The following is an 11,562-nucleotide window of genomic DNA, read 5'->3' on the forward strand; positions in this document are numbered from 1 at the left end:
TTAGACAAAACTCCTTTTATTGTCATTCACAAGTCAGCGCATGCACTTTCTGGCGTCTTCGGCAAAACAACGTTCCGAGGATAATGACACACAAAATTCCAACTGCAACCACCAAAACAGTAATGAGCACCAACTCGGTGGAGTACTCTGGAGAAAGAGGGTAAATGAGTAAGGGTTATAACATGGATGCAGAACTACTGTTCTTTTGATCTTTCCGTTCAAAGAATGAATGAGAAGATGCATGACAGTTTCCACAGAAATATTAAGCAGCACAACTGTTTGAAACATGGATAAGAACTGTTTCTTGAGCAGCAAATCATCATATTAGAATGATTTCTGAAGGATCATGTGACACTGAAGACTGGAGTAATGATGCTGAAAAATCAGCTTTGATCACAGGAATAAATCAGAGACTTTTCAAATATTTCACAATTGTACCAACCTAAAACTGTTTGCATTTTGGGGCCAGTGTATGCTAAATCTATCATATCAGTCAAGTCAACAGTCACCTGCATCTTTTGATGGCTCTTGATAAGACTCTTGAATTTGCAGTAAAGTCTTGTTCTCTGTTGGTCTCAGCTGCTGGACCAAAATCGGTCCAAAAGTAGCCTCATCTTCCAACGTGGAATCTTAAAATGCAAAAAAGATGGAAATAACATTCACGTTGCACAGCAGTAGTTTATAGCTTTCCAAATATATTTGAATGGATTTAAAAGTGGAACGATACCATCAGTGTCCAGACTTCTGGCCTTCCTTATGCCACAGCTGCTGTCACAACAGCCACACACCTGATCGTCTCCGTTTGCAGAAGTCCAGCTGTTAGGACACACGGGGGAACTCATTGGACGTTTAATGGAGACTCCTGAAATTGCCTCCGACATTACTTCACCCATACCTGTTTGTTTCATGAACAAATGAGCAGGCCTTGTGCATCATATCAACGGGACTGGATGTTGTAGTAGCCTTTAAATGACAAGTGATGTAGATCTGGGAGAGAAAAACAAAATACGAAACTCAGTCTGATTAATTCAGATTAACAAACAGCTGATCTAGATCAAGTGTGAATGGAACAAACTGTAGGCTACACTCTCTCAGGAGCAAAAGTGCAAAACTTTTAGGGGTACAACAGCTTGTCACTATAGCCGCGTTTCCATTAACCTTCAAATTGCGCAAATTGAAATTGCGAATTGAAAATACGCCCAATGGAAACACGTCAATTTCGTGTCAAAAACTCCCATTTATCGCAAAAAAAAAAAAAAAAAAAAAGTTTACGCTCGCATGAGGAGGTTTTTCAGGCAATTCAAAAAAATATTTCGCAAAACTGCAATAGAAACAGTTTTTGCGCATTTACAGGTCACCTGACGTTGATGACGCGGTGTGTTTGGACAGAATACGAGACAGAGCTCTTTATTAAATTCATATAAGATGAAAGAATTACAGGAATAATGGATTCTAAACCTCAAATAAATGCCACAATCAAGACCTCAAAGCAGAAATGAGGGAGAAACACCCAGAAACAGCTCATATGTGCCGCTCACAAGTATAATAAGGGTCGTTCCTTACCATTAATGCTTGAAAAACACTCATACATCTCCTGATTAATAATAATGGTTAGTGCAGTGGCTGGGATATAGTACATAAACCTACCAACGCCCGTTACCATGGCTTTTGGAATGATTTTATATATCGCTAGAGGAAAAAAGTTTTAGTCGCATAAGATCAGTCAATGGAAACGCTACAAGATACAAGAAAATGCACAGCATGTGGAGAACCAAAGAAAGTATGACAACTATATGTGACCCTGGATCATAAAACCAGTCACAAGTCGCACGGGTATATTTGTGGCAAAAGCCAACAATACATTGTATGGATCAAAATTATCGATTTTTCTTTTATGCCAAAAATCATTAGGATATTAAGTAAAGATTATGTTCCATGAAGATATTTTGTAAATTTCCTACTGTAAATACATAAAACATTTATTTTTGTGAGCGAAAGCAGCACAATCACGAACATAAATGGACAAATTTATAGGCGATTTTCTCAATGTTTTGATTTTTTTGCACCCTCAGATTCCAGATGTTCAAATAGTTGTATCTCGGTAAAATATTGTTATATCTTAACAAACCATACATCAATGGAAAGCTTATTTATTCAGCTTTCAGATGATGCATAAAGCTCAATTTAAAAAAATTGACCCATGTGACTGGTTTTGTGGTCCAGGGTCACATATGACTTAAATTGCATAAGATCGGTCAATGGAAACGCTGTCATTTCGCAATAGTTTTTTGTCAACATTTAAAAAAAAAAAAAAAAAAAAGCAAAAGTTTTGTGCAAATCTGTAATGGAAACGCGCCTACTGGGGCATCGTTGTACCTTATTTACTCAAAAGTTCACAGTAATACCTCAACGATACACATTACTATTCTAAGGTGCACCTTTTAGGGATTGGTAGTGTACAAAGTTGCCCTTTTACCAGTGACAAACTGTTGTAACCCCTTGCACATTTTTATGATAGTGGACAGTAATGGACTCACCAATCCAAGGGAATCTTGCTTAAATCTGAATGCCTCTATCTGAAACTGTAACTTGTCGTCCTGTATCCTGGGCATGAACCTGGATCTGGAATTCGTCAGCTTGGCATCCACCATGCACCTAAAGATTTTACATTATAAAGCAACAATGGCGCAATAGTAAAGCGTTCAACAGGTCTGTCTAAAACAGTCGCTCACCCGCTGTTCTCGATGAACGTGTAGACGGAGTTTGCTTCCCCGCTGGGGCTCAAAGTAGCAGCGCAGCTTTCCACAAACACCCGCAGGGGGACGTGATTGCCACGGACCACTGAGGCTTCCAGGTTTATGAAATCTCCCAGAAAGTAGGCGTTAGAGGCTCGCTCATTCCTCCAGTCATCTGTAGGACAGGTTAAGGCCGTACGATTAAGCCATTCAGGTTAAGAACTAACACAATGCTAAAAGACCACTTACCACTCATGATCTTAAGGGAAAAGTGTAGGTATTCTTCGCCAGCTCTCGCGGCAGCATAGGGAACCCAAGTGGGATGCAATGAATTACTACTTACATTGTGTTTCCTGAAAGATACAAGAAAATGTACAGCATGTGGAGAACCAAGGAAAGTATGACAACTATATTTGACCCTGGATCATAAAACCAGTCACACGGGTATATTTGTGGCAATAGCCAACAATATATTGTATGGGTCAAAATTATCGAATTTTCTTTTATGCCAAAAATCATTAGGATATTAAGTAAAGATTATGTTCCATGAAGATATTTTGTAAATTTCCTACCGTAAATATATAAAACATTTATTTTTGTGAGTGAATGCAGCACAATCACGAACATAAATGGACAAATTTAAATTGTATCTCAGTCAAATATTGTCCTATCCTAACAAACCATACATCAATGGAAAGCTTATTTATTCAGCTTTCAGACAGATGATGCATGATGCTCAATTTCCGAAAATTGACCCGTGTGACTGGTTTTGTGGTCCAGGGTCACATATGACTTCAAATGTAAAATGAGGAGGTTAAAAATGAATGTGAAGTAAAAGTGAATAGATTAAACATTTGAGAGAGAAAAAAAAAAAAAAGGCCTATTATAAACTCATTTCCAAACCTATTCTCAATCTTAATTTATTCTGTATGTTTGAATGCTGTCATTAGCTCTTGTAAACTAAAGCTTGGTTGTCATGTAGCATTAGTTTTGCAGCAGATTTAAAGAGGTTTACCTTGGGTAGACGCAGTGAATTGCAACCCTAGCTTCATTGGTCTTCACAATGGGTGTGTTTGGAAGAGGTGAAGGTGAATACACCAAAATAAAGGAATAAACAAGTGAATCTTCAGTCATCTGAAAATAAATAATGGTCCACATAAATACATATTAATTTTATTCATACAAAAAAAAAAAAAAGAAATAGGCTAAGTGTAAATAAAAACAAGACACGATTTAAAAAATAAAATATAGAAATAAAAGGAATGGATGAAAATACAAAATAAGATAAGATGATAAATGCTCAATTATATATATATATATATATATATATATATTATATATATACACACATTTAAAATATAAACAAAGACAAAAAAAAAAAAAACACCACAACATGGCTAAATATATTAAAAACAAATAGTCAACCAATATCCCAATCACAATTCAAATATTACACATTTAGCTTTTTCATGTGGCCATGTTGAGGTCAATGCAAAAATGAAAACACCCAAAGAGCAGCTTGTCTAATATGTTACAAAAATCCTTAAGTCCCTAATAACCAGATTACACAACTAAAATAGAAGTAAATAGCTAGAACACCAACGCTCAGGACATACAGTACCGTTAGTGTGCTTCCACATTCTTGTAGAGCTGATTCAAAGGCAACAATCCTGGCATGGTCATCAAATCCAACAGATGGACAACCACCCAGCGTCAGATCAGAAGGGTTGATGAACTGATTGTTTCCCAAGAAATCTTGCTTCACCTCCACTTTGACAGAGACCTCGCCACAATGAACCTCCACAGAGTTTGCTGGCTCTGGCGCTTTGGGTTCGAAATCTGGCTCCATAACCACCTCCTCATCATGGATGTCAGGAAAGAGGTTAGGACCTGGAATGGGCTTCTGGAGTCCCTGTTGGGAGAAAGTCTCAACCTTTTGCTCAGGTTCTATCAGTCCAAAATTCACTTGGCTTCGCAAAGGTATGCTAGGATGAAGGGGCACGGGTGCGTAGTTGGTTCTCTGAGATTGTGCTTGCATTGGTAGCTCTTGCGATGAAGGTCCCACCAATGCTGGGTCAGGTCTCCAAGGGGCCACAGGTGAAGGTCCCCTGGATTCAAGAAGGTTTTGAAACATGTTGGATGCAAAGCCTACCGCACTTTGATCAGTTTGTGCAGGCCCTTGTGCTGGCATTGGATATCTGAAGACATCATTTTGACGTGAACCCAGATCGAAATATTGTTCCCATGCATTCAGTTGTTCAGCACAGCACATTAATCCACATGAAACTGTAAATATAAAATCAATAACCACTGAACTTCTTCCCATTGTTTGTCTCTCAATATATTCCGCTGAGTTCTCAAGGGATATAACAACTTCCTATCAGTCTTTAATGTTGATTGGTAGGAAAGGTCAAGTTCAGATTTGACTCCGCCCTTTTAAATTTCCCTCCAGCCCATGCCAATCAAAAAAGTCCCGTTCTACTGCTGACAACTTCACACACATTTCACAACAGGCTTGTTCGACTTGAACCGGCGCTGCACAGACCGATCGGTGAATGACATCAAAGTACCGCGAGAGCGAATAGAAAGTAGACGGCTCCTTATGCTTTTGAATTGCTCTCGCGGTACTTTGATGTCATAAACCGATCGGTCTGTGCAGCGCCGGTTCAAGTCGAACAAGCCTATTGTTAATACTTTCAACTGTTGATACTTTGATCACATGACAACGTGAGGAAATGTATTTAAAACTATATTTAACAATAATATCGATTGTCATCATTATGGAAAAAATAAATGGTTTCATAAGAAAACATTGACTCAAAGATATGTAATTAAAATATATGAGAATTTGTATTAATATTAAAATAGAATGAATACTTATAATTAAAAAAAGGGTACTTTTATACTTAAATAAGGAAATGAGATTCATTTATTTCAAATATAGACATATATTTATATTTTTGAACTGTAAAACATGGGGTTTCACCAGTATTTAAAATAAATCTTATATCTTATGTATAAATATGATGTTTACCTTGTAAAAAATGAAGCTATTTTTATACTTATATAAAGAAATTAGGCTCATGATTAATACGTCATATCAACATATTTATGCAGGGCATTTTTAAATGTCCAATAAAAAGTTAAAAAGTTCATGAAGTCAAGTGGATAACCTTTGTCAGAATCTAAATCTCTTTGAGATTTATCTTTGTGAAAAGACACAGAACCATGCTTTTTAGTTCTTCTTTTACTCATTTATACCACTATATGCTAATTAAGGGGAAAAACATAATTCTTTGAAAAAATATACTCTAATATTCTCTATATTCAGAGGTTGCAAAAGATTTTCACACTCTGTTCCACAAAACACACTGCAGATTCCCTCACGACTCCGAGCACAAAGCGTGTTTATCGGGTGGTGTGTTGTGTTAGTCTTTCACAGAATTTTATGACATGCTGTGCTAAACACTCTGACACAAGAGGAAGCTGTGAGAAGACAGGTCTCAGATCAGTTGGAGCTGCCTATCAACCCTATTATGGCGTTCTGAGTAACTCTATTAATGGCCTCTAATTTGGCCCAGGGGATCTGAATGGGACCGGTGGCGTCTGCGACACCGGTGCCAGAAAGCAAGGGCCATCTGCTGGGGACCGCAGGAAGCAGGTATCCATGACCCCATACTCCCCACAGACACAGACAGGCAGCAGCTGCTCATTATGAAACATGCTAAATGAGCTCTGAGTACTGAGTACTCATACCACTAGAGGGCAGCGGCAGCTGTAATTATGTTGCATTTAGCAGCTGAGAGCTTTGGAAGACTTTCAGGCTGGATGAATTCAGAATAGCATACAACCCTTATCATTTCAGCTTTATATGGCAGAAATTGTAGTGTGATTATGCTGTTCCAAATTCAGCATTTGTTTAGGCTAATTTTGCGGTATGTATACTGTGCACAGTATGCATCCTTTCCACATGCATGAATATGAATATGCAAAATATGCAGTATAGCTACAACCTTGTAGGACAGAAAAATCACAAAAAAACATCTCTTTAATATCTTACTAATTTCTTCTCTCTCTCTCTCTCTCTCTCTCTCTCTCTCTCTCTCTCTCTCTCTCTCACACACACACACACACACACACACACACACACACACACACACATATATATATATATCAATTTAATAAATAATGAAATCAACAATGGTAGCATTTGTGTCTATTTAAACACACACACGTTGGGTTTTTATGTTTTATGGGAACTTTCCTTAAACATAATGATTTATGTAAGGAATAATTGATGACAGGCGTTGAATTATTAGAAAAATAATGCACACTCGACCCTAGTTGGTAATCCGGTCATGACGCGAAGCGGAGTTTTAAACACTATTTTTTTTTTTAACTCTACATTTGTGCAAAAGAATATCTACATTTCTCATTTTCATTCATAGAGATAACATGGAAAATGTTTTAGATTTCTGTCACCTGATGGAAAACAAACAAACTTTCAACATTAAAATGACATGACATTTCCATTATAACTAGTAGATGGCAGCAGAGGACCTCTCATTAGTTCATCTGACAGTTCTTTTCACGTGTTTTGGCTTCACGTGTTTTCACGGTTTCATGTGAGTTTTAAAGGGGGCTGAGGCGATTACGAATTAGTGTAGCCTACATATTACGGAGAATAGCAAAATGGGCCTAGTTACACCCCTGGAAGGATGACTTCTGGCCATAGTGCTTTTTTTGATTAAATTGCACCTAAAAGGTGCAGTGTGTAAATTTTAGCGGCATATAGTGGTGAGATTTGCGAATTGCAAACAGTCAGTCACTCGCGGCCTATCCCTCAAATTGCAAACTCGAATGAGAAGCTACGGTGGCCGACGTAGGATGGAAGATGTCATCAGCAGAGAGTAGCAAGTCAAGCAATGAGGTTTCTTTATATTATATTTTATATTCAATTATATTTACTTAATTATTATTCAGTAAAACCACATGTTATTGCGATTGTTATTTTTACTTGTTCATCATTGTGTTAGTCTTTTATTCACTGACTTTACCATAGCCTGTTTCCATGCTAGTTAGTATAAGATAAGAGCTATGGATAAGAGCATCAAAGCAGCTACACTGTAAAAAATTATCATGATTTTAACGGTAAAAGACTGTAAAAATGCTACAGTGAAAAACTGTTAATTGGTTAACAGAAAGTTTCCGTACTATATACGGTAAATAACTGTGATAGATCTAATGGTACATTTAATGTAATTTTACTGTAAAATACCGTTAAATTTACAGTTTTTGAAAGTGAAAAAGAACAACTCATTTTATAATTTACAGTGAAAAAACGTAAATTGACATTCCCACAATTCCCTGCGTGACACTTCACATTTGATCTATTTTTGTTAAAATAACTATGTTTCTTCATAGTTTTCTTAGTTTGTTCTAATCAGTTATGTACATTAGGGTTTTATGTTACATTTAATGTTGTTAAATTAATGTTTATTGCATTTTTAAAATTTCATGTGTGTTACCATGATGGTGTTTAATGTTTGTGTGAATGACACTGTGCAGCTTCTATTATATTAATATTACATTTCTTGTGAAAGAGCTGCTTGTGATGAGCTTTGATTGATCATGTGACTCTCATCACTGCTGTGATTGTTGGTTATCAGCGTAATACAGTGGTACAAAACAGATATTAATATTTCATTAGGACGTTAAATTCACATTATATCAGATAATGAATTACGGTTTATTACTGTAAATTTTAAGTTAAGTCTGTAAAACCAATAACGTTGCTACCGTATTTTTGACGGTAAAGTACTGGCAACCACAGCTGCCGTTTTTTTTACCGTAAAAATCACGGTTTAATTTTTTACAGTGTAGGTAAGGGGAAATAGCTAACGTTACGATGTCCGAGGCGTCGTTCAGACAGCATGTTTTTCTCCACGTTTGCAGAGTCAGGGACAACCTGAGTATTCTGCTGCGTCTTTTTCTGCTGCTTCTCATTGAAGTTAGTGACGAAACGCGCTCTGTGTGCGCAATGACGTCACAATATGTCGACCTTCATAGAAGGGGAGTGCCCGCGGTTATGTAGATATAAATGACTCATTCTAAGGCAATAAAAACATAATGGTTCATTAAGTAAGGTCTTTATACACCACTGAAAACATAGTTATGGATCTTATATTGCATTTCTGTCAATAGATCCTCAGAAATATCACACATTGCACCTTTAAGGTAACAGTATGAATTAATTAGTCTTACTATCATTTAACAGCATTGACTTGATTTACCAGCAGTTTGACTTTTTTTAGCAGTGACCCCAGAGGAAAACATGATTAATAAACATGAAATAAAAATTATTGCAATGACTTTGATTGCAGACTTTTCTTTTCTATTCCTTCAAGCAAAAGTCTCCATTTGATCTCCATGTAACCTCATATCTGTTTAGGAGAAACAATTGAGACATTAAAAAGATCTCATTTGTGATTCTCCCTTCCTACGGGTCTGCAATCTACATGATGCTTTCAGTGGTGTGTTTCTTTGTGTGGCAGCAGCGTGGCGAGAAACGATAAAGAAGCTTGCCAAAAGCTTGGCTCTGAGTGGATGAGGATGACAAATGTTTAACCGCGAGAAGTGAATCGGGCAGCTTTACGTGTCTATTGACTGATCCGAAGCCTTCTGCTCCCACACATCTGCTTGTCTTTGTTTAACCCGTGCTTTGTTATTTCAGAGCCCGAGCGGCGAGCGCTCAGAGAGTCACATGATCACAGGCTCCTCTGAGCCCATCAGATATTTCGGAGGTGCGGCTGGATTTCTCCTCCAGATAAGAGCATTCTGTGGGAGTGAAGTGCTCGAGGACCCCTGCTCGACACAAGCTTCTCTGGGCTGGTTGAGACTAAATCGAGTTTTCTGTTAAGTAATAAGTTTGTTTCTGTTGTTCATGTTTCTCCTTGAGTTCCTATGAATTTAGAACAAAGAATATAGTCATAAAATAAAGTCGGACAGCAGCTCAGATCATTGAGCCGTTGGAAGAATTTGATGAGAAAAGTTTGAATTCATATTGAAATCAGTGATTTCAGATATTGGTACAGATTTCCCCCATAGAAATATCAGGACATTTTTAAAAATGTCATTGTGAGGCTTGTAAACATCATGCAAATTTCTATAATTCTAATTATGGTCTCTATTAAATCTATCAGAAACTGCTCTTTATGAGTGCATAAAAATATTTATTAAATCATATTACACACACACACACACATACATATATATATATATATATATATATATATATATACTGTATATATTATGCAAATTACATAAAATTTTAATGAATACAAATAAAAATAAATAATTATTAGGGCTGTCAAACGATTAATCGCGATTAATCGCATCCAAAATAAAAGTTTGTGTTTACATAATATATGTGTGTGTATGGAGTATAATTATTTTCTATATATAAATACACACACATGCATATATATTTAAGAAAAATGTGTTATTTATATATAAAATATTTATATATAATATAAATTATATATAATATAAATATATATACACAGTATATACATGCAAATATTTCTTAAATATATACATGCATGTGTGTGTATTTATATATAGAAAATAATTATACACCGTACACACACATATATTATGTAAAAACAAACTTTTATTTTGGATGCGATTAATCGCGATTAATTGTTTGACAGCCCTAATAATTATTGATTGAATTATTCAACTATTTTATTATTATTATTATTATTATTATTATGCAAAATAGAAATTCATTGGTCAGAACCTTTGAAAAATCTTTCTTTTTTTTTCATTTCAATACAATAAAGAATTGCAAAGACACAACAGTAAAAATGGCAAATTTGGAAACCTTGGAAAAATTGGTATTGCTGGACTTTGCATGAAGGAAAAAGAAAGACCATGATCACAATGACAGGCCAAATAATCGAAAAGTTGTAAGATGTTTTAACAATATTCTTATTTTATGTGGTGATGAGCACATTTTGAGACACTGTTCAAACTCATGTGTGAAATGACTCTTGGGTTTGTGGGATTCTGGAGAATAATTCTGAGTTGGAGTTCAGTCTTCATTTGCTGTCCATCTAATCTCATTGCCGTCTAGGAGAAACAATTGAAATGTGTAAGATCTCATTTGTGTGAGAAGTGTTGTTTCAGAGAGAACCTGAAATAAGGGAGTATGAGTAAAAGAAAAACGAGACAAAATCAAATGTGGCGTTAAAGAAACCCAATGCCAGACATATCCAGAGGAAACAGATGGAGTAATAAAAGTGCAGCTTTGATTCACAAACCACCAGCGTTTCTTTCCAGCAGATTAGAAATGCACTGTATTGGAGACATGCATCACATGGTGTCTCCACAGGATATTCCACAAGATGCATCTTTCTGTACAATCTAATATAATTACACATTCAAAACACAAAAGATTAGAAACAGATATGTTAGCAGCATGTCACTAACTTGATTAGTTTTAATTAAAATTAAGTTTGCAAAACTCACCTCCATGATGCTTAGCTGTCGTGGGTGGGTCTTCATATTTAGCATGTTGCTGGGCTGCTAGTCCAAGGTGGCTGCTAGGATATTTAGGTGGTTACTAGGGTGTTTCTATGCAGATGGTAAGGCCTTTGATAGGTGGTTGCAAGGATGCTTTGGGTGACTGTAAGGCGTTTTTGATTCCATGTTGACCATTTGGTAACATTAGCAAAAAAGTCCATTGTCTATCTTCAAATGTGTTATGATGTAGGTGGACAGTAACAAAGTACATTTACTTGAGTACTGTACTTAAGTACACTTT

General features: G+C 36.3%; 1 protein-coding gene across 2 annotated transcripts; it reads right to left on the reverse strand.

The window, feature by feature from the left end:
* On the reverse strand, positions 1-5,131 carry LOC307149970 (zona pellucida sperm-binding protein 3-like). Of its 2 annotated transcripts, none has more exons than XR_013819642.1 (9): positions 4,357-5,131; positions 3,751-3,869; positions 2,985-3,088; positions 2,733-2,910; positions 2,538-2,655; positions 896-987; positions 728-816; positions 443-629; positions 1-147 (listed from the first exon to the last, which is right to left on the reverse strand). XR_013819642.1 is itself a non-coding variant. In XM_079856644.1 (9 exons), the coding sequence occupies exons 1-9, from the start codon at positions 5,059-5,061 to the stop codon at positions 23-25; spliced, it is 1,650 nt and encodes a 549-aa protein (XP_079712770.1). In that variant the 5' UTR covers positions 5,062-5,131; the 3' UTR covers positions 1-22. The 2 variants fall into 2 exon arrangements, 1 of the variants encoding a protein (XP_079712770.1); XM_079856644.1 differs by having other exon boundaries at positions 510-629.
* Positions 5,132-11,562: the final 6,431 nt, after the last annotated feature.

This window comes from Squalius cephalus, assembly GCF_949319135.1.
Source record: "Squalius cephalus genome assembly, chromosome: 2".
Taxonomy (NCBI): domain Eukaryota; kingdom Metazoa; phylum Chordata; class Actinopteri; order Cypriniformes; family Leuciscidae; genus Squalius; species Squalius cephalus.